The following is a 24,606-nucleotide window of genomic DNA, read 5'->3' as shown; positions in this document are numbered from 1 at the left end:
TGGGATCTTCCCGGACCGGGGCACGAACCCACGTCCCCTGCATGGGCAGGTGGACTCTCAACCACTGTACCACCAGGGAAGCCCTCTGGCTGCTTTTAAGATCTCTTTATCTTGACCACTGTTTTTCTAATAATTTGATTCTGATGTACTTTGACATTATTTCCTTAACATTTTGGGTCTGTTTCTGTTGATTGATTTTTCTCCTGGTTATGGCTCATATGCCCCTGCTTGTTTACATGCTTGGTCATTTTTTATTTGATGCCAGACATGATAGATTTTACATTGTTGGGTGCTGAATTTTGTTGTAATTAATTAAGTAGTATTGGATTTTGTTCTAGTATGCAGTTTTGGAAAAAATTGGTTTCTTTTAAGGTCAGTTTTTAAGATTTGTTAAGGTGGGTTAGAGCAGCCTGTAGTCTGGGGCTAATTTAGCCCCTCTACTAAGACAGTACTAAGTATTTTACTGAAGTTGTCTCTATTATGACACTCTTCCCCTTTAGGTGGTGGGAAAATGAGCTAGGAATTGTTTCTTGTTACTTTTTGGTAGTTCTTCCATCAATATTAGATAGGTAGTCTTCTGCCATCCAAGTCAATATTCAGCCAGGTTGAAAGTTCCCTTTACATCTTTACAGATATCTGGATTGATTCTCTCTTCTCTCTCATTTTCTCTCCACCTTCCTCTTCCCTAATATTCTGTCCCACAAGTTCTAGCTTCCTGGGCTTCCCTGAACTCCAATCTCCCTCTTTCAAACAATGTTGTTTGGGTTTTCCCTCAATGCATTTCACCTTGGAAACTACACCCGGGCAACAATCTTGGCGGCTGTTAAGCCTGAACTCATCTATTTCTTTTTTCTCAGGGATCACAGTCCTACACCATCTGCTGTCCAGTGTCTAAAAACTCTTGTTTGACACTTTTTCTCAAGTTTTCTTGTTGTTTAAGAAACGTTTATTCAATCATGGTCAGAAGCAAAAATCCAAGGTATTGTCTTTGAAAAGCTTTTTTAGTATGATTTTTGAAATTGTAGTCTTTGATTCAATTAGAGTTTATTTTATGTATAATATTAGGTAGAGATGGTTATTATTTTTTCCTCTTTAGATAACCAGTGGTACCAGTAGCATTTATTATATGGTCTACCTTATTGTCATTGATCTGCAATATCTGTTTTGTTAAAAATCAAGTATCCATATATGCACGGGATATTTCTGGGCTGTTTTTTTTTTTTTTCAGCTCCATTGAGCATTTTTAACCTATTTTCACACCAACAGCACTTTGTCTCAGTAATTATTTCTTTTTTAAAATGAGTCCGAAGTCTTTATATCAGGTAAGTTTTAATTAATACTCCATTTCCGGCTTTCTTTAGGATTTCCTTTAATTATTTTTGGCCCTTTGGTTTTCTGTATAGATTCTATCCTTGGTACTTTTAATACTTATCGCTATTATAAAGCACTTCTTTTTTTGTTAAGTTTTCTTTTTTTTTTAACACCTTTATTGGAGTATAACTGTTTTACAATGGTGTGTTAGTTTCTCCTTTACAACAAAGTGAATCAGTTATACATATACATATGTTCCCATATCTCTTCCCTCTTGCATCACCCTTTCTCCCACCCTCCCAAGTTTTCTTTTTTTAATTGGAGTATAGTTGCTTTACAATATTGTGTTAGTTTCTACTGCACAGCAAAGTGAATCAGCTATACGTATACATATATCCCCTTTTTTCTGGATTTCCTTCCCATTTAGGTCACCACAGAGGACTGAGTAGACTTCCTTGTGCTATACAGCAGGTTCTCATTAGTTATCTATTTTATACATAGTATTAGTAATGTATATACATCAATCCCAATCTCCCAATTCATCCCAACACCCCCCACTTCCCCCTTGATGTCCATGCGTTTGTTCTCTACGTCTGTGTCTCTATTTCTGCTTTGTAAATAAGATGGTCTATATAAAGGACTTATTTTTAAAGTGTTGTTTTAACTGATTTTTTTCTGATGTAAAGAAACACAATCGACTTTTATAAATTAACTTTGTATACAGTTTCTTTCTTCATTCACCTATTAATAATTTATCTTCTGAATTCACAAAGCAGATAATCATATCATCTACAAATGACAGTTTTATTTCTTCCTTTTCAATCTCTGTATCTTTTATTTTTTACCTTACTGCACTGTCCAAATATTCTAGTACAATGTTAAATAAAAGTGGTCAGAGTGAAAATTGTTTGCGATTTTAAAGAATTCTTTCAACATAGATGCTATTCATTTTTGTGTAGATACTTTTCATCAGATAAAGAAGTGCCTTTCCAATCCTAGTCTGCAAAATTTTTAAAACATCACGATTCATTATTTAATTTTAACTATTTCTTTTTCTACCTCTATCGAAATATTTTTTCCCGCTCCTTTAATCAGTCAATATTGTCAATCACTTACACTGATATTTTGATATTAAACCAACATTGAACTCCTATGATAAAAGTAACCTGGCCAATTTAGTTTTACCATTTTTATACATTATGGATTGTTCATGCTTTGGTTAGGATGTTTGCATCTATTTTCATGAATGAGTTTGAACAGGGATTTCCTTTTTCATACCTCCCTGATATCCAGCATATTAAGCCACATAAAATTGCTTGAGGAGTAGTCCTCACTGTTCTGTTCTCTGGAAACCTTGTAAGATTGAAAAAAACTTTTAAGGTTTGAAATGTGATTGAACAAAATAAACAGAAGTAAACAAAATACTTGTTTTCTTTATGGGAAGAACTTTTTGGCTACTGATTCAATTGCTTTGACATTCATATCACTTTTCACATTTTTCCACTTGAGTCAGTTTTATTAATTTTCATTATTCTAGAAATTTGACTTTGAGTCCCCATAGGTAGGCTAATTTTGCATAGTAGACATTACCAGAACTATGGGCAATAAATGAGTTCTTGAGTTCTTTTGTTTGCTTTTTAATAAATATGTTTCCTCATTTGCCCCTAACAATTCATTTGGTTTATTCTTGACAACAGATCTTCTTCTAGTACTACTCCATTACTAAATCATTTTTTATATGATCTCATTTATGGAATAAAAATTCAATCACAGTTGATTTCTCTTATTTACTTTTATGGCCCTACCATTCACCACATACATAATATTTCCTTAATTAATCCATTTAATCTAAGACTTAAATTGGAGGATATTAAGGATGAGGGAGAGAGTTTGACCTTTATTTCTGAATAATTTTGAGGAATGTGGAGCAAAGAAGTCAGAAATACAAATTATGCTGCTAAAAGGAGCGTGGGTCATGCTTATTAGTAAGTTCTTAGTTCTTTTTTAACCAAGACTGAAATCATCTTTCAATTCTAACTTAAATCCCAACTCAAGAGTCATTTCTGAGCAATCTAATGAAAACTATTCTGTTGTTGTCAAAAATGTAGCATTGATCACAAAATATTTGTGAAGTTCCTTTTATGTAACAAGGACTACCCTGTCCTGCGAATCTCAAACATCAATCTCCTTCAAATCCACAGCTTTAATTAGGGATCTGAGGGGTAGAACTGAAAGTCAAGCAAACACAGCAAAGAAATACCAGAGATTATTTTTAGAACCTGATACTATTTTGTCCACAGACTCATAATGTGCATCTTAAGCTAAACTATAGGTATTCTTGGCAACTACATGAAACAATTTAAAAGTTTCTCTAAGCTAGAAACAGAAAAAGATAGTATAATGTTGTAGAAAATAAGCATTGTTTTGTAAAGACCAAATGACACAAGATTAATTTAATAACACTCAGAGAGAGATTTTCAAACCTTAATGGTAATGTGGGAACAGTAGATAGGCCAAGCCAGATTCTCAGGGAACTTTACGGATGGGAAGAGAATTGCTTTTGGAAGCTGCACTATCTATTTCAGACCACTAGGGTAACCTTAAGTAAATGACCATTTCAATGTTCCAATAGCACTTAGTTTACTAAAGCAGTAAATTATTCCAACTCTGAAATACCCAAACTGTTTCTCAATAGCTGTAGCCTGTAGCAAATCAGCAGGACTCTGTCCTCTAGCTCTTTCGATTCCTGCCTAGCCTAGTTTCATGCTTAAACAACTGCCCTAAAACCAAGTATTAACATGTGCCAAGCATTTTGAAAATAAGCTGCTGCCTAGTAGAGCCCTGTGGGTGCCTGACTTAATTCTCTTTGAATATCTAGAATGGAGGGGGGCACGAAATTAATACTCGATTGTGACAATTGTGCTAAATACTCACTCACACATGAGAAAAAAAAACATTTTCAAGATTGCTGTTGAGGAACTAACTCATAGTTGAGATTGTAATCCAGCAAGACCCTTTAGGGCCTTCTTGGGACAGACCCCTTCCCCCATGTCCTCTGCTGGCCTCTTGTTTGTAGAAAAGCTGTAGTCTCCCAGGCCTCCCCTGAGTCACAAAAGCCTGGCTCAAGAATTAACGATTGAATGTGTAGTGACAAAAATAGCAGTTGGGCCAGGAGAATTGGTGAGAATTTAAACAATAAATCAGCCATATGACAGTCACAGAATCTTTAGTTCCTCCCTGAAGCACCTAGATAACTGTATCTGATGCACATTTCCTGAGTTGTTTTACAGATGCTAAAACCCCTACCAAATGGAAGAAGTTAACTACTTAATGACCATAAGCACGTAGCCCCCAGACCTACTGAACCTGAAGATTGATAATGTTAAGCCCTGTGACACTACCCTGTTATCTCGCCATCAACCAATCAGAGAATTGTGCACAAGCTGATCACACACCAGGCAACTCCCCTCCATCACTTTGCCTTTAAAATCACTTTGAGGATTTTGGGTCTTTTGAGCATGAGCCACCCCATTCTCCTTGCTTGGCCCTGCAATAAACCTTTCTCAGCTCCAAACTCTGATGTTTTGGTTTGTTTGGCTTCACTGTGTGTTGGGCACAAAAAGTTGCAATTAACAACAAGATCATGGAAATTTTTTAAATGGGTAGTATAAAAATGTGCTACCTTTTTCTAGGCCTCATCCACTATCCACATACATAACTATATTCATTTATGTACTTATCATTAGTCCAAAGAGGAACTGTAGTAAATAAAAATGTTTCTTAAGATGAAAAGTATTCCTTTGCTAAATTGGCTAGTGCTCTTGAGTTTAATTATGATCAGGCAGGTTTCTATGTTAGCAAACTGTATCCCAAGTGAGAATAATTTTATTATTTGGAGTTAGGTTACAAAAAAAAAGAAAGACTGGCATGTGGCACCTTCATTACAGCAATATGTACAACACATCTCCCTTCTGGTATAAGTGGACTTATAACCAAGTAACTTGGAAAATGTTTGAAAATTGGTTATATAAATATTTAGGAAAAGCTAATAGCATCTCATAAATATATACATTATTTGACTTAGGAATTAACAATAAAAAGGCAGAGGAGTGATTATGTACCTACAGCCCCCTGGTCATGGATGTAAACAAAATTCAGTATTTAAGCAGATGTACTAGTTTCTTGATATACTATTTCTGTCAGATTCTGGCAATGGCTCTGATTCCTACAGCAATTACTGGTAAAGAACTTAGCCTCAACTATTTAGAAAAGTGGCTTTACTGGATTTACAAACAAGACCTTACAATTTTCCATTTCCTTAGCAAGATATTAAATCAACCAAGCTAAGCATGTCATCATGACTGTAATTTATGTGATATGACATGACAGTTAAGATGTACTGTGGTAATTTGTGAGAGTTGGCAGTATTATTGTAGTATCAAAAATTTATATGGTTCAGTTATTAAGGTGAATTGTTTCATTCATACTGAGATATCTGACCATAAACCACAGAGGGATTTCACATTACATTAAAAAATGTCTTCCATATTCAAACAATTTGCATACCCTGTTACGATTATTTTGTTCACTGAATGGAAACTGAAGCACCGGCAAGCACAGCTTTTTGATGTGAAAATGATCTGTGGGGGACATGAAGTACTTCGTTGTGGGTGGATATAAGAAGCAGTTCAGCCAGGATAAGGGAAGTTATCTTTGGGAACCAACAACTACGAACAGGATGTCCAAATCCTTTGCTCTGATGCTATTTAATATCGCATTTGCTTGTTTTCCTTCTGTCAGTTTGATTTTCAGCCAACAGAAAGAAAAAGCATATGACCAAAGAAGAAATTATGGAAAATATGGTAAAGAACATTCTATTTTAAAACTATCTGTAAGTAAATTTCTCCACTGTAAGAAAAGTAAGACCTCTGAAACTCATCCAATGCCTCTTCTCTAAACTCCTCAGAGCAGTTAGAAAAAAGACAGTTTATGTATGTATTTATTTTTTTGGCAATTTTAAGCTATAGACATTCAAGTCATTCAAGTCGTATATGCTATTTTATTCCTGTCAGGGATTCAGGAAGTTCCTAAATAGAATAGGATAGAAGGACTTCTTGTTGGAAAGGGCTTTGAAGTAAAAGTTTAATTGGATTTTATTACAGATAGAAAATTTTATGCAATATACACTGTCTCTTTAAAAATACATATTCAATGAAAATGTGTTTTATTCATTTACACATTTTTCATAATGGTATTCAGAAGCTTGTAAAAATAAGAAACAGGCCACGAATTAAAATGTTTTCAGTCAGCTAAAACCACTGGTTCCCATTCATATGAACTAGTAAGGTTTTCTATCTCAATACTCACATGCCACTATTAATATATTTTAATTTATTTAATCAATGAAGATTTCTTCAGAAGTAATGCTATATTCTTATAGGTGAAAACTAGGCTTAAATAGCATCAATTTGCTAATGAATTTTTCTCGGACTGTCACAATTTCTGGTGTGATTAGGTGACTTAACTATTAGCTGGAAAGGTATTAAGCTCCACAGACCAAGCAAATAGTCCCACTTAGAATTACTATATCAAATTTTGTTTCCAACAAATTGTTAAGCAAAATAAAATAAAATAAAATGATAAAAGCCAAGGAACCTATCTAGATAAAATTAATCCACAACAGGCAGTGGGGGGAGGGGGAAACACCTGCATTTCTGAGATTGCTACATTTGTTTATCTGTGTGTGTTTTTATATGTGTGTGAGTGGGCTTGGAAACAAACATGTGCTTTTAGTCTGGCACTTCTCTTAGGGTAGTTCTCTTCCTGAGCTCCAGGAAATATGGTGTTTATATAAGCTTCATGGCAAGCATTAAATTAGTTGTGTAATAAATTTCATTTCCAGTTAACATTCAGACAAGGTAGAAAAAATAGCTCTCTTGAATATCAGTTTTGAAATGAAATAGAAACAGATGAGAAAAACTTCAGTAAGTATTGCACCATAGACAACTCTCGAAAAACAGCTATTTCAGGAAACATAACACCGTCTCTTCCAATATCTATAATTTGTTTTGCAAAAAATATCCTAGAGGCTTCATTAATTTATGTGTAGATGCAAAATGTTGACACAGAACAGCAACTATGTAGAGTTGTGAAGTAGGGATGCTGTGGCCCACGGGGCAGGGCAGAATGTCCAACTTAATCTGATTCAGCTGTTTCCAGCAATTCAATACAGTAGATATTTGATTTTATCTGTCTTTAAAGAAAGACTATATAAAACCCATTATTCTTATTGATCAGTTAAAGCAAAGTAGCAAGAAGCAAGCACTATCTGGACTTACTTTGTTTCCCAGATACACAGCTGGTGCACTCCAGTAGTAGCTCTGGGGCAGGGCTCGTCGGGCCTCCACACTGCTGATGCTGATCTGCTGATGTGGATCTAATTCATCCTGCTGCGGAGTCACTCGAATGTGGCCAGAGATGTCAGTCAGATACCAGCCACTCATGTCTTGTACCTTAAAGAAAACACACAACCATCGTTACTTAGGAAAAAAAAAACCCCACCCACTTCTTTTCTCTTTCATATTCCTGTAGTGTTCATATTTGAAAATTAAAAACACAAGAACTATGAAAGCTTAGAAAAATATGAGAGTTGTGAACATCATTAAACTTATCAGATGTACTCAACTTTAGGTACCAATTATTTTTTTGCTTGATGTTTCTAAGAGTTTGGATGGTACGATATAGTAACCTGCTTTTATTGATCCAATGTGCTTTTTAAAACTTATGATTACAAATACTTCTTTCTTAAAAACAGAAACTCATTCAAAATCACACATAATGTTATATAAATTATCAAATAGTTGAACTTTGATTTTCATGTTTTTCACTCCACTAGTAATTTCCTGTTTCTTATGGAAAAAATTATTTCAAAAGGTGTTACATATGTGTGTGTAAAGCAGAGGAAGAAAAAAGATATGAAAGGTAGCTTTTCATTTAATACTTCCTTCCTTTTCATATATTTAAATTTAAACTTTGAGGCTCAAGGGCATTTGAATCTACCAGCTCACAATACTGTACCTATTCCTTCGCATGAGGTTGGAAGTGTTGTAGGAGCTCCTAGCCTAGATCCTTGGCCCAGAGAAGGAAGGAGCCTTTAAGGAGGAATTAGGGAATACATGATGATTTGCTTTTACATGTTTATACTCCAGCTATGGGTGGGCACACAGCTACAATTCAAAACCATCCAACCTCGTCAGGACAAAACACTGGATACTGGGGTTTGTGGCTACCAGGGGCCCACTAGATGTGTGTGAGCTGCTTGGTGTTGTAGGTGATGGGGAGCAGAGTGGTAATGGTGATAATATGTGGATGAAATATTTTTTAAAATTTCTTCATGTAGATGTCATTTGATTCTGCATCTCCCAAAGCTGTGGAATTGCTGGGACTGCCCTGGTCAAAGAAAGAGAGATTAAGTAAAAGCTTATGGGATAGCCACACTACAAGATACATATTACTTCCTTCTGTTCCCTTTCCAACAACATCATCAGACATACTAAGACTGCCCAGTGAGATTCACAGAAAGTTCTTTCCAGAAGACCTACTGAAATGCAAATATCAATGGACCTAGTTTCTGAAGAACAAGGCTGAGTTCTACCTCTGTTCCTCTGCTAACCATAAAACTTTAGTACATTAGTGGAACAGTCTAGAGGGTGAGGTGCAACTCTACAAACAAAAGAAAGAAGTTAGACTAGATGTTCATATGTTGTTGGTTCTATATAATCTGCTCCAAAAGCTATGCATTTGATAAAGTATGTACAGATTCAAATTTAGGTATGAGAGTATAATCAGAAACTACTCATAATATTTCAGACTTTAAAAGCAATACAGGCAGAGAAAATTTTCATCGTTGTGTGAAGGATTAGTTATCTGACTGAAGTTGAAAGGCAAGAGTAGTGTTTGGAGGACAGTTTTATTAAAATAGTGATCTTTGTAAAACCCAACCCTAATTGTAACAGTCTCCTGCTAAAATCCTCCAGTGACTCTCCAAGATTAAGAACAAACTTCTCAGCAAACTCAGCCCTATATGGTATAGTTTCTCATTCACTCTGTAGGTTTCTCTTTCTTTCCCCAGCCTGTTTCCTGTTACTCTGTACTCCTAAGTGCTGCCACATAGGCTATTTGAAATTCCCAAAGGTCCTCTTTTATAAGGAGACAAATCGCTGTCTGTGAACGGATGAAAAGGCAATGGGAGTATGGTGAGCAATGAAGGTGGGGAGGGAAACATGTTTATGTTTATGATACAGGGAGAATATCCCAGTAACTACTAAACAGGTAATAATTTGAACTTTTTCAAATCAATTAAGAATGAAGTTATTGTTCAAATTCAGTGTCTCCTTTTAATGAAGAAAGGGCCCTAGCAACATCAAACCACAACTAAAGGCTGGTGGGTAATATGTACCATGTATATAGTTATTAAAGGAGTTTTTATTAATGGGTATACCGAAAATACTGGTGAGTGAAATACATAATCCTTCATAGCACAATCTGATGTCTTCTCTGTTGAATCATCTGCCCTTGAGGCTAAAGCAACATTAATTCCATTACTGCTTCACATAATAATCATGGACACTGGAAAGGCTAGGGTTGACTTATTCTAAGAGGTTCCAGTCTACACATCGGTACAAATAAAATCTTAAAGGCTTTGGTCAAAGAGGCACAACTAGCATTTGAAAGAAAATTCTATCACTTCTTCATGATAAGTTTGAGTAGAAGCTCACTACAAGAAAAAAAATTAATTTCTTATAGAAGGAAAACAACAATAGCAAGAAGCCCCGTGGAGCAGCACATAGGATTCAAAGGCTGTTGCTTACATTGCCATAGGTCCAGTAGGAGCTCTGACATCTGTCTGAAACCCCTGAACAGAAACACTCATCACAACCTTTATGATTATCCTCTTGCAAATTGAAGAAGCCGAATTTGCAGCGACTACAGTCTCCTCCTTCGACATTTTCCTATAAACAGAGAGGTGGGTTAGCAACAGACATGCCCTTCAAAATGCAGCATTGTCTCTATTTCTGTTTATGAAAAATATAAGCTTTCTATTCTTCATTTTACCTCTTAGCCTTATTTAAAGTATAATGATATTTTAAAAAATCTTCTCAAAAGCTTCTTATTAAGTTATATGCTGTCCTAACCACATTGATGGGAAATAACTTGGATTTTAATCGACTGAAGTAAGTTACAATTTGATCTTCATCTCTGCCAAGGGTATGGAGTAAATGTCATGATAAATACAGCAATAAGTTAGACATTTGGTTTACTATTTACCGTTCTATGCTGTTGAAGTACTTCCTCTTAGGAACACAGGATATATGATAAAAATAAAAGACATTAGGCTAATACATGGATGTAGGATAGAACACTGAAATTATACAGATAGTAAAATACTTTTCACTCCACATATGAAAAATACGTATATTTGAAGCAAGCATAAGAATCTGACAGGTAGAGAAACTGGGGCAGATAGTTATACTATTTCCCTGATGAGATCCAGTAGGAAGGGAGGAAAATTTTCCCCGGTTAATTTTCAGTGTTTCCTTTAACCCGTTGGTATAGCCAGTTAATCATATAGTAACATGATGGGAAAAAAATAATTCTCATTCAGTGACTGCTCTCCAGATTGGTTTCATTAATCCTAGGCCCAATACACTGAAAAATTATTTGTTTATAGGTGGGATTCAGGCAGGGAAAGCTGACTATATGTTGAAAAACTGGGAAGGGTGTAATCTCTCAATTTAAAGAATGGTTAATCTTGACTAATGTCTTCTCAATGAAAATTCCCTGCTTTCCAGCAAACAGATTCTCAATATTCCCCACACACGAATTTGCTCCACATTTTCCCTCTTCCTTGAATTCCCTTATTACTTCAACTCTGAAGCTTTCCTTTTCCTTAGAGAACTAACTTCTCTCTCAAATGTGTTTCCACTGCCCTTTACACATTGCTCTATTCTAACCACAAAAATGTACTGCTGTATCTTCTAAGATTATTCTCTCCAGCTACATACCATAATCCATTCAGAGGTAGAACCCTGTCTTACTTACCTCTATAGTACCAGAAAATGGCAGTGTTCCTGGTACAACACTGAGCACTAGCTTAATAAAACTTTATTAAGTTTAAATAAGTCTCTTGGTGGTCATATTTTTCACCTAGTAGATGTTTCATAAAAACATTTTTGAATAAAGCAAGATTGTTCAGAAGATAGGATAATAAAATCTGCGAACATGGGGGAAAGACAGAAGAGGGAAGAACAATAGAGAAAAAAATAGACAAATGTATAAAAAATAAAGAAGTTCTCCTTGTATCCAAGAGAATAATTTATTTGAAAGTAACTTTTGGGCTCAATTTCTATGAGCTATTTACCACCTCAACCATTTCTACATTGCTGGGAACCTAAACAAAGAGGCATCTCTAGGCCCGTTTCATGTGTCAAACTTTAGCCTCCCAATATGTACACAGATTTAATGACTGCACTGATATTCTTGCTAGTTTTTGTTTCTAAGGTAAATTTCAGATTTTTTGAGATGGTAGATGTCAACAAAACTAATCAAACTAATTTCAGACCTAAGGTGACAAATAAATCCCCCAAACGCTGAAGTTGAGAGCATCTTCAGAAGAGTACACAGGCAGGAAAGATGAAACATATCTATAATTATAATTTAGCTTATCCTGTTGAAGACACAGTACAGCTGTTCTGTACACTGTGTTCTTATGTGGTTGGTCTAATCTACGTTCATTTACTCTAATTTGAAAGCTTGGAATTCCACTTTTCTGAGATTCAGACTGAATTCAACAATTAGAAACTTTTAGACATTAGTTACATTTTCTGTAGCTACATTTTCGCCTGGCAATATGACCTTGAAAAGTAATGATTAAATAATAGCAATATTCAATTTAATTTAATAAACTGAAGCATCACATTAGGGTAGACATTCTAGGGACTATAAAGATGGGTGAGTCAAGGTCTCTGTTTTTACAAGCCAGCATCTAGAGTTGAGTAAAAAGATACATTTACAATCAACCTTAATGCAAGGTGGAATATGAAAAGGGCATCTCAGAAATAAATTAATTATGGCAACACAGAGGAGGAGGGGCTAGTTTCTGCTATGAAGGCTTGAGGAGGATTTATGACAGGAGTGGAATTTGACTTAAACTTTGGAGCATGGTTTAAAAATTCGACCTGTTGGAGGGGACAGAATAGAGGCCTATGTTAGTAAAGATATTAGGAATAAGAAATAATTCAAAGCTTAGAAGATTCATTCAGTATTTACTCTTTAAAAAAATGTATAGAATATTTCTTATATGCTAGGAACTTAATTTGGTACTTGGGTTCCAGGGCCCCTGACTTCATGTAATAAACCTTTAAGGCTACCCTAAGAGATATGGGTCTTGTCTCATAGGAATTGGTGAAAAGTCATTAAAAGTTATTCAACAGGAGATAAATCAACAGAACTACACTTGAGGCACCTAAGTTGTCCATAGCAAGTAAAATGTCCATGAAATGTGAGACACTGGAACAAAGAAATCTTTCAATACCATATGGCGCAGCAAAGGATTAATTCAATGGGCTTGGGTTACTCAAACCTTGCACTTTCTAAATTGAAAAGACTGTCCCTTGAATAGCTCCTGGGAGATAACTTATAAACTCTTAGAATATCTTGCCTGCTAAGAATGTCCTTTTTTAAAAACATAAACTTATTTATTTATTTGGCTGTGTTGGGTCTTTGTTGCTGCTCGTGGGATTTCTCTAGTTGTAGTGAGCAGGGCCTACTCTTGGTTGCATTGTGCAGGCTTCTCATTGTGGTGGCTTTTCTTGTTGCAGAGCACGAGCTCTAGGCACGTGGGCTTCAGTAGTTGTGGTGCACAGGCTTTAGAGCGCAGGCTCAGTAGTTGTGGCGCACGGGCTTAGGTGCTCCCTGGCATGTGGGATCTTCCCGGTCCAGGGCTCAAACCCGTGTGCCGTGCATTGGCAGGCAGATTCCTTTTTTAAACATCTTTATTGGAGTATAATTGCTTTACAATGGTGTGTTAGTTTCTGCTTTATAACAAAGTGAATCAGCTATACACATACATATATCCCCATATCTCCTCCCTCTTGTGTCTCCCTCCCACCCTCCCTATTCCACCCCTCTAGGTGGTCACAAAGCACTGAGCTGATCTCCCTGTGCTATGCGGCTGCTTCCCACTAGCTATCTATTTTACATTGGGTATCGTATATATGTCCATGCCACCCTCTCACTTCATCCCAGCTTACCCTTCCCCTTCCCCGTGTCCTCAAGTTCATTCTCTACATCTGCGTCTTTATTCCTGCTGGCAGGTGGATTCTTTTTTTTTTTTTTTTTTTTAACATCTTTATTGGAGTATAACTGTTTTACAATGTTGTGTTAGTTTCTGCTTTACAACAAAGTGAATCAGTTATACATATACATATGTTCCCATATCTCTTCCCTCTTGCGTCACCCTCCCTCCCTTAACCACTGCACCACCAGGGAAGTCCTAAGAATGTCTTTGTATAACTGAAACCAGGAGTCACACCAGATATTTTATGCTAATGATGTGATTTATGGTGAATGCCTAGTTTTGTTTACTTGGGACCCTGGCCTTGTTGTATCAGTTTGACTTCTGAGGTTATTGGAGACTGAATAAATAAGGCCAGTTATATGAGGACTCCATATCTACTTAATTGACCCCCAATAAAAACCCTGGACACCAAGACTTGGGTGAGTTCTCCTGGTTGGTAATACCTCATATGTGTTGTTACATACTGTTGCTGGGAGAATTAACCACTCTCTGTATGATTTTACTGGGAGAGGATAACTGGAAGTTTGTGCTTGGTCTCTCCTTGATTCTTCCCTATGCACCTTTTATCTTTGCTGCTTTTAATCTGTATCCTTTTCACTTGAATAAGCCACAAGTATAACAGCTTTTCAGAGTTCTGAATCCTTCTAGTGAATCATTGAAAATGAGTGTTGTCTTGGGTCCTCCAACACACCACGGTAAAGATAATAGGATGTCTACACCTATAAAAACAGGTTAGCCAACTGGTAGTTTTACTTTGTTGATTGTGACAAATCTTTGAGGCAAAATATTTTAGATCCTGCTATAGGTCCTCAAGCTAATCCTATACTCAATTCACTTCAACCCTCTTCACAAGCAATTATCAAGTCATAAATTTACAAAGACCTTATATAATATTGTATAGCATCCCAGCTTGAAGCCACCACTTTAAGTTTCTAGACTTCTACTTTTTCAGTCCTGAGTCTATACCATACTTTTTCTTTATTTCATACTTTCACTAGCTCCTAATCAGATTGAGCTAGATTCATTCAATTGAGAAGTTCTTGGTTCTGATTTTTCTCTAGCTCTACTACAGTCAAATATTAAGCCAACACTAAATAGTAAATATGGTGGGTATAGTACCTACTTATATGTGTGTCCTTACAGACTGGTTAAAGAGCCTCTTGAAGCTGGTAGGAAAATGAAAAATCAGGGAGAATACCTTTTTAGCTCCCTAGCACTCTGCTTTCTGGACATGTATAGAATTAAATAGTTATATCAAGTTCTACTTCCTTTTTAGTTTTCTAATCTCCCTTGAGAAAGTATATATCTAATTAATTTCTTATTTAAGGATTGTGTCTCCAGAGTTTTCTTTAAGAAGATACTAGTTTTAAAACAGTGATTACTAGAGGACATTACAGTTTGATATTTAATAAATTTTAGTTTTCTAGAGTGACACAATTCAAACACAGAAGCATGGTGTTCCAGGACTTTTATTGCACCTTCATAGAGACAGAGGTTCCCCACTTTCTAGTAGTTTGTTAATACATGTGATCTTGGAAGCTTGGGTCTCAATTCTTTTTATGGGTTCCCAGGTGCATAATTGCTTTTTCAAAACTTCTTTATGACTCATCAACAACTGTCATCCATGAAGCAACCCCTGATTGTATTCCTAATTTATTTTCAGCTTGATGGGTAAGTTTTATGGTAAGTTCGTTAAGCATTTTAATTTCCTTTGCTATCAATATCAAATTATTAATAAATGCTCTGTATATCACTTCTCACTGTTTCTTTATTCTCTGTTATTATTCATTCATCAAATCATAGCTGAGCTACTACATATAAGGCATTATATGAAATGCCAGAGGGAATATAAAAAATGCCCTCAAGACAATTATAGCAAAGGAAGTAAGAATGTGGACAAATAAGTATAATATAAGGCACAAGGGAGTTACTGCCCTAAGAGGAGTATTGAGTACGTGCTCTGGATATGACACCGGATTTATGACCAAAGTTCTCCAACCTCCTGGAGGAAGAATAAGACAGAAAAGCCACAAGGCTAAAAGAAAAAGGTGTATCCCAAGGTTTGCATGATAGGAGTAAAATAGGCTACTGCAGCACTGGTCTTTTTAATTAGGATGTTCACAGATGTAAGAATGTCTATTGTAGGTCTTTTAGATCAATCAATCAATCCAAACAGTAAAACCATTTTTTTTCCTTTTCTTGCCACTTATATTACTAAGATCTTCAGAGGCAAATACCCTATAATGTGTCACCATCCAACTCAGTCGCTAAAGCACGGATGTGAAAACAATTGATCGTGAATACCTAATAATGATGGTGAGAGTCTGTGACTTCTAGCCCAAATACTATTTTAGTCATTATGAGACTTCTCTTTCCTTTAGCTATTATTCTATCACTTCTTTGCACAGATCAACTTTAAAAAGAATTGTTAACATGTAATTTAATACAAACTTTAAAAGTCGTTTTAACTGTTTATCTAAACAAAATGGGGTCTAATCTATTCTCTCTCTCAGCATTTCAAATGGGTAGCTCTTGTCAATCCAGTAAATTTATTTTAATATTTTACTGATTTAGAGTTCAATAGTGATTCTTTCTAATTTGCAAATTTAATGGTTATTTTTATACCTAAACCTATGAAATAGGTAATTTCCAGAATGCTCCAGACTTAATTTCCAGAATGCTCAGACTTTCACTCTAGAGATTAACATTCCCTTATATGACCATATTTTCCTAAAAACATATTCTGGTTTTTTCATTTCTAAACCATCACTCCAGTTGATTATATTAACAAAAATTAAACAGGAACTAATGAGAGTTAATTATTTTTTCATTGTCAAATATTAATCCACATAATAAATATTTTTATTCTCTTACATATCGTGATAATAAAAAGTGTCACTTCAGACCAGTGGTTCTCAACCTAGTTTTTATTATCTTATCCCTAAGGAGCCTCTTTAGTCATTTTTTTCATAATAATCTCCACCATGAAATTTTAATTCTACAGATATACTGCATGTGCTGATGCACTGCGTGAATATGTTTGCCTTATACATAAAATGGATATGATATTTTTGCCCCTCAAGAACAAATTTTCATCCCCTTAGAGAGAAATATGTGTTTTATATACATATTTCTGTTGAACATATTTAGCTGAGTATCTAATTAGATATTTTGCGGCCTACCCTACAAAAAATATATGTAATAACTGTTCTTTTTGTCTTTAGTACTTTTTTTCCCTAAAAACAAAGTTGAATTAGAAAAATCTGACTAGGTTCTTTTTTCTTGAAGTGAGATACTGTTGGGTTGACATCAATTTTCTTTTTGCTATAGTTTCCCTAGCACAGTTTCTCTCTTGAGAAATATAGTGACAATAGTTTCCCTGTATTCTATCTTATGAAGCCACCTTCTTAAAAATTAGGAACAACTTCAACAGTACATGTTTATCTGTGATTGTTAGCCAACTGGGAATTCTATTGACAAAGTTACCAGGAATATCTCCAGTGACATTTAAGTTATTTTTTGTGATAATTGCTTCAGAAATTTTTGCAGTCATGCTTGTTTATTGGGGTATTTGTAGTCAATTACAGATTTTCCTGTTATGGCCTTCATTCTAATGTATCCTAGTATTAAACGAAGTTAATAAAAGAAGGATAATTAGATAATTAGCATTATTTATTGAGTGTTTACTCTTTAAATATACTGTTCCAAGGCTAAATAATAAATACTTGGTGGGTTAGAAAGAGAGAGAGAAGAAAATAAATGAAAATTTAGTTCTCACTTTTTACAACCTTAACTTTTAATATTAGAAAAAACAATTAATATTTTTGAACTGTAACTGTTGCAAGAGACAAATTCTGGTATATACCTTTTATGCTAAAAATTTTACATCTGTAATTTAGATTTGGGATCAAATATATAAATAGAATGCCTCTTGTAAAAATGCCCTGGGTTCGAGCCTAACAAGTTAAAGAGGTAATCATTCCTGTGTACATAAACGGAAAAGAGGAGGGAAACTCAAACCAATAAAAATATTAGCATACACCATAAAAATCCCATTGAGGAAAAGAATGGAAACTTATCTCTACTTGTAAAAAACAATATAAATAATCAAAAAATTAATCCCGCAGGTATTTATGATTATACTTTATATTTGCACAGGGCTTCAATGTTATAATTACACCTATTGAGAGCTGGGCAAGAAAGATTTAATATCATTTTATGGATTAAGAAATGTGAATCAGACAGTTTAAGCAATTGTCAAAGCTTCACACTTTTTTTACTTTTCTCCTTTCCTTCTTTTTTATGTATGAGCCACTGTGTTATCTTCTTATTTTTCAATGACGAACAAAATATACAGAACTGATGTCATCACAGAGGTGCAACAGCCATTAAATGGATTGCAAATTGTGAAAAGATCATAAAGGAAAAGAAAAAGGTGACAAGTGACTATAGCAGAAGAACGATTTATACCGGGGGATAAAGGATAGCTTTGCTGAGAAGTGGAACTGAGCCTTGAAAAATGCCTAGGTAAGCAAAGGGAAAAGGTCAGAGTGAGGTTTTCCCAGCAGTCTGAATAGAATCTGTAAAATTCCAGAGTTAGAAAGAGGTTGATGACTCAAGAAATTTAAGCAAGGCTGGAAGACAGTGGCTGAAGCTCAAGAATATTCTGGCAAGGTAAACCAAGGTTAGATCACATCATTTTGTGCGTCAGTAAGAACTTAATGTAAAGTGCAATAAAAAAGCCAAAGCAAAACAAGATGAAAATACAGGTTTTGATTTCTAGTCTTTTACTTCACTATTTATCTTTCCATTATGACTTTGATAAAAATAAAAGCACACGTTCCTACCTAGATCAAGGTCTATTTATATTATTTATCAGAGCCTGCAATCCAACTGACTTTGGATACATAATATGATACCAAACTTCAAAAAAGCCAATTTTTAGCATGTAGTACTTAAAATGAACAAATACAAAGAGTCAGAACAACATTTACATTTACTTGATTTGTCATATATCTGAGATTGTCTTATCTCTTGTAATTTACCATAAGAGAGAGGAATTTTCAAAATTTTAAGAATGCATAACAATTAGTAAATATTTTTGTGTTGCATTGTTTTCATATTTTGAAATATAATTAGGATGGGATGCTCAGTAATATCATTATCTAAAGAAGGATATAACAGAAAATCTTATGTGTAGAGGTAATAGTATTTGACAGTGTATTAAGTGAGAAATTTTGTTCACCTATTTTTAAATCAGGAAATCCTTTTTTTTTCCTTCAATTAGAGAAAGTTTAAATCTGGAATTATTTTAAAGCATTAGAAAAGTACATATAATATGATAATTATCCACTACCCACAACCTAGAGGTAAAAAATATGAATATTTTCCCAAGTGTGCTTCAGCTATATTTTTAAAGAAATAAAACTTAAGCACATTTGAATCTCCCTTCTCTCACTGAGCTTCTATCCTATTCCTTTCCCTCTTTCTCTAGAGTTAACTATTATTCTGAAATTAGTACACATCATATCAGTGTATTTAAATTTTTTAAATTTATATTTGTGTGCTCATAGAATGTTTTATGTTTTACAACTTTACGTAAATGATAACATAATGGCATTTTTTTCCTTCACTTCACCTGAAATTTATCAGCATTTTTACATGTAAGACCTATTTCACTGACTCGAGTTGTTTTTTGTACCAGATTACATGAATATATTATAATTTATTTTTCTTCTTTATGGATATTTAGATTTTTCCTAATTTTCATTATAACAAGTAGGTCTATGTTGAACATCTTTTACATACTTTTATATGCCTCTTTATACATGTTATATAAGATTCTTTTGGGGTAAACATCTAGATATTGAGTTGCTGGCTGACAGGCTTTTAATATCTTTAATGATACTAGATAATGCCATATTGGCCTCCTAAGTAGTGGTACTAATTCATCCTAATAACAGCATTTCCATTTCTCCAGATTTTCACCAGCACTTGATATTAGCAGCTATCTCCCCATTTTAAATATTACTTTATGGTCTTCAATAATCTTTTAAAAAATACCTGTACTTGAGAACATTTATTTCTAAGCACCACATAGTTTTGTTACTATTCTAAATATTTTTATTACATTTCCTAATTGGTTATCACTAGTGTATAGAAATGCTACTGCTTTTTACAGACTGATTCTTGTATTCTGCAATCCAGTGAAACTCTTCTGGGTTCAAAATTCTTTGACTAAAGTACATATATTCTGAGTTTTTTCAGTGAAGTTGAACTGTTAGTGGGAAACACAATAATCTGATATTTGTCTCTAGTTTTGATATTTTTCTCTTTGTCTTGACTAGTGGGCAGGGTTTCTACTATAAGCCCTGCTGGTGGTCTTTTATTTTTTTTTTATCTTCTTCAAAGGATGTATAATTTTCTTTAATTCTACATAATTCTTTACTCCTTCATTATTTCTTGAATATTGTTTCTCCCCAGTTTCATTTAATCTCTTCTTTAAAAGTCCTGCTAAATTTTATGTTGTTTTATATCATTCTGTCAGCCATGCCACTTAGCATCTCATATCTTTATTTCTTTACCTCCCTATGACAATTTACAAGTAATTTCCTCCATTCTGTATTTCTGATTCTCTATCCAGCAGTTTCTTATCTCTTGTTTAACCCATTCACTGAATTTTAAATTCCAATGACTACATATATTTTTATTTCTAGAACTAAAGTAACATTTTTCCACACCTGCTTATTCTTTTAATATAGTGCCCTATTTTATATTGTTTTTTCCTATTTTTTCTTTCTTTGTTCTTTTATTTTCTAGTCATATTTTCATGACTGTACATTTTCTACATATTTTATTCTATTATAAAATTATGATTACATATTTTATGTTTATATAATTTTTTAGACTATCCTATTTTTTTTTAGTTTTTAGTGTACAAATATTCTGAATTTTATGGCTTCTGATTCCCTTTTGTAGTTATTTTCCTTCTGTGCAGTATAGTGCTTTCCAGTGAGCTCACTGTCAGTTAAGGCTATACTTTCTTTCCTATGGAAATACCATTTGCTTGACTTGTTGAAGAATTCTAGCACAGAAAGGGAGAATAAAACTGACCTCATTCCCAAGTGGCACACAGGTTTGAGGGTTTGACAATGCACTATTTTTACCCACCTAGAGCCCCAAAGAAAGAGAATGTTTTCTAGTTGCCACTCCTAGCTTGCAGGTGCAATTTTCTCATGCCTGTTTGTTTCACTGCCAGGGGACATTCTAAAGTCTAAGCTTAAGTGAATTCAGTTCCAATTTCCCTCAGTGAGTCCAAATCCTTATGTCAAGTCTCAGAAAAGCCATTAAAACTCTAAACTTTAACCCCCATTTTGGGACTATGACCAGTCTCCCATCCCACCCCCCGCCCATGACCTTAATTGCACCGTTTTGCTTGAGTTTATGCTTAACTTAGACTTCCCTCTTTGGTTTAACATCTAGGAAATTCCCTTTCTTTCCTGAATCTATGTGATTGCAAATTTATTTGCTCTGTTTTTTCCAGAATACTTGTATTTGAAATGGCAGAAATGGGAAAAGCCGTGTCAACTTTTCTCAGTACTTCATTTTAATAGAATGTTAGTCATTTAAAACTTACAACAGAAATAAATTTAGGCCCAAGACTTTATGACAAAGTACTTTCTTAAAATGTTTACAAACTTCAGTAAATATTTTTTCTAATGAAAATTATGGAAAACTGTTATATATTATATTGTAAAAGAATAAATGTGCAAATGTTTACTGGTTAATACACACTTTGGAGATGAACACTTTTATAGATATCACTTTACCTGAATTTAAGTCTCTAGTATCTTAGCTTCTCAATAATGTTTTACCTGTTAAATAGCATTTGCTATATGTTGTTTTGAATAATCAGCTGACAATCCCATGTCAAATCATGCTTTTGTTAAACATGCATATAATTCATGACTTTTAAAATTATGTAGATATCTACTGAGACTTGCTTTCTGCAAGGTTTTATCCCCAAAAACATTTAGTTTATAAGAACTTATAGGAATCTATTTAAAATATCACATAGTTGAAGGGTAACTCTTTTCATGATGCTAGTTACTTAATTTTTCATTCTCTTTTATGATATCTTAATTGCTACTTATTGTTGTGTTTTAATTGTCTATGTAGAGCTTCAAGTGACTTTGTAGAAGGCATTTTTCTTATTAGGATTATAATCATTCTCAGTGCAATATTGAGGCAGGCAGAGAGCAGGTGGTGGCTCGAGGAACTATCCCTCGGATCTCTGCTAATGGCGACAACTCTCCTGTTCTAGTCTTTCTCTATATATTTTTCAAGGAAAATGAATGGGGTCTGCCTCCTTTATGTGTTTGTTACTCTTTCCTCGAAAACTACTGGGCATCTCCCTTCTATAAATAGTATGTGTGTAACAAGATTCCCTTTCTCTTTTTTCTTATAATATTTTTTTAAAATTCATTTTTGGCTGCTTTGGGTCTTCATTGCTGCGCGCAGGCTTTTTCTAGTTGCAGCGTGCGGGGGCTACTCTTCGTTGCGGTGGGCGGGCTTCTCATTGCAGTGGCTTCTCTTGTTGCGGAGCATGGGCTCTAGGAGCGTGGGCTTCATTAGTTGTGGCACGTGGGCTCAGTAATTGTGGCTCGTGGGTTCTAGAGCGCAGGCTCAGTAGTTGTAGTGCACAGGCTTAGTTGCACCACTGCATACGGGATCTTCCCGGAACAGGGCTTGAACACGTGTCCCCTGCATTGGCAGGCGGATTCTTAACCACTGTGGCACCAGGGAAGCCCCCTTTCTTTTTTTTCCAGTTTGATTTCCTAAATTCTAGAGACCCAGGAGGTTTCTCTTCCATTCTAAGCACAGCTGTGTCTGTACTTTATTTGAGCAAGTGATAAAGGTTAGAGATCTCTGTGGAGTTTTGGAAAAGGAATAAATCACACACAGGAAATATATTTGGTAAATATTAGAGAAGATGCATTAAGAGCCTCTAGGATTGCCCCAAAAGACATACAGGATGAAGATAGGTGGTGTCCTTTAAAAAGTGATCACCCACAGACCACTCCAGTCTTGATCTACAAGTGTAAGTCTTCATTTCTGATAATATTAGAATAAAAGGTACTAAATCTAGTTAATTTACTATATTTCAGTACATGGCAACTCTTTACCATGGACTGTAGACTTTCTGCCTGTTTATATGGACAGGAGTTTTATTGTTTCAGTGGTCCAAGATAGGTACCTAAATTATCCTTGGTAAAACATACTTATTATATAACTATTACAGTATTTAGCTTCATATTTCAGACATTCCTGTCCCAATAAATGAACACTCAACATCAATACTAATATTTACTTATTTTATGGTCTAACATTTGTATACATATGCACACTCATATAACAATTATCAGCATATAATTTATAGCTGCCTAGAGAAGACTAATGAATTAATAAAAGAAAGATTCTTAAGATTCCACCTATGTTTGAGAACAAAGAAAAAAAGAAGCAACATTTATTTTTACATCAATATGGAATGCTAACTTTTTCAATGGAGCGTTTATTCTCTCAGCTAATATAGCTAACACTGTCTGATCTGAACGTTTTGGAACTGATTACTATAGCTAAAGGAAATCAGTTTTATCATTTTAGACTTGGGCTTGCCTCTACGTTTCCCCTATGTGTACATAAGCTGCAGGTGTAATGTATCCCTTGGTGTTAAAATGATGAGCTATTATCTGAGTGTATACAACAAATAAAGTTGCATTTCTGAAAGTACTCTTGGGAGGAAATATTGAGCGTTTAATCAATTCCACTAGGATTCCTCACATTATTTGGTAATTAAACAGAGGATTTTGAACATGGTATTTTCAGACCTATCTGGGTTCAAATTCAGAAGATTATTTAAAAATCTAGAATAAAACCCTTGACAGAATTATTTTCAGAATTAGATACAAAGCTAAAGTAGTTTTCAGTGTACAATAGATTTAAAGGACTGCTAGTTTTAGTGTTGTGTATTTTAAAATTAACAGACTAGAAAGGTAGTGGGGGAAACCTGTTTTTGTTATAAAATAACACATTACTAAGGTGACTTATCTTCTGTATTTGTAGGTTTTTAGACAAATGGCATGTGTCTTATGGCAGTGAACCTGGTTCTAAAGACACTTACAGGAATGCCACCAATAGAATAGAGAATGGAGATTTACAGAAGTTCCAATTGCTTAATGCCTGCAGATATATGAGAGAAACCAAGAAAAATGACCTTTGCTCTAAACAATGGGACATTACTAGAATAAACAACGTACCTTGCAGTTACAGGATCCAAAACAAGGGTCCTCATTTGTGCTCCCTGCACCACTGCAGTTACAGGGTTTGCAGTCTGGGTAGCCAGTGTAGCCCCTGGCACACCGATCACAGCTCACCCCTCTGAAGCCAGGTTTGCAATGACAGGACCCAGGTGCCAGACCTAATGGTAGATGAGATACATATCAATATTTCCTAACTGACTCATACCCCACCTCAGACTATCACAAGATGGGAAAGTGCCTTGGGCATAAAAATATACTACTTGAAAAAAAACCCTAACAACAATCATCTAAGTACAACATCACTAAGTACAACAAAGAAAAAGACTAAGGGTGTTCAACCTAAATGTCCATAGACAGATGAATGGATAAAGAAGATGTGGTACATATATACAATGGAATATTACTCAGCCATAAAAAAAGAATGAAATAATGCCATTTGCAACAACATGAGTACAACTAGAGATTATCATACTAAGTGAAGTAAGTCAGAAAGAGAAAGACAAATACCATATGATATCACTTATATGTGGAATCTAAAATATGACATAAATGAACTTATCTACCAAACAGAAACAGACTCACAGACCTAGAGAACAGATTTGTGGTTGCCAAGCAACA

General features: G+C 34.8%; 1 protein-coding gene across 7 annotated transcripts in view; it reads right to left on the bottom strand.

Moving 5' to 3' along the window:
* LAMA2 (laminin subunit alpha 2) overlaps nt 1-24,606 on the bottom strand; it is a 608,480-nt gene that overhangs the window by 289,105 nt on the left and 294,769 nt on the right. For all 7 annotated transcript variants that reach the window (XM_059083775.2, XM_059083777.2, XM_059083778.2 and 4 more), the window contains exons 10-12: nt 23,986-24,146; nt 10,182-10,322; nt 7,650-7,823 (exon numbers count right to left, since the gene is read on the bottom strand). In XM_059083775.2, coding sequence (XP_058939758.1) covers nt 7,650-7,823; nt 10,182-10,322; nt 23,986-24,146 — 476 coding nt within the window. The remainder of the gene's footprint in view (nt 1-7,649; nt 7,824-10,181; nt 10,323-23,985; nt 24,147-24,606) is intronic.

This window comes from Kogia breviceps, chromosome 13 (assembly GCF_026419965.1).
Source record: "Kogia breviceps isolate mKogBre1 chromosome 13, mKogBre1 haplotype 1, whole genome shotgun sequence".
Classification (NCBI taxonomy): Eukaryota; Metazoa; Chordata; class Mammalia; order Artiodactyla; family Physeteridae; genus Kogia; species Kogia breviceps.
Note: the sequence above shows the minus strand (reverse complement) of the source record. Positions and strands in the feature narration are given on the sequence as shown.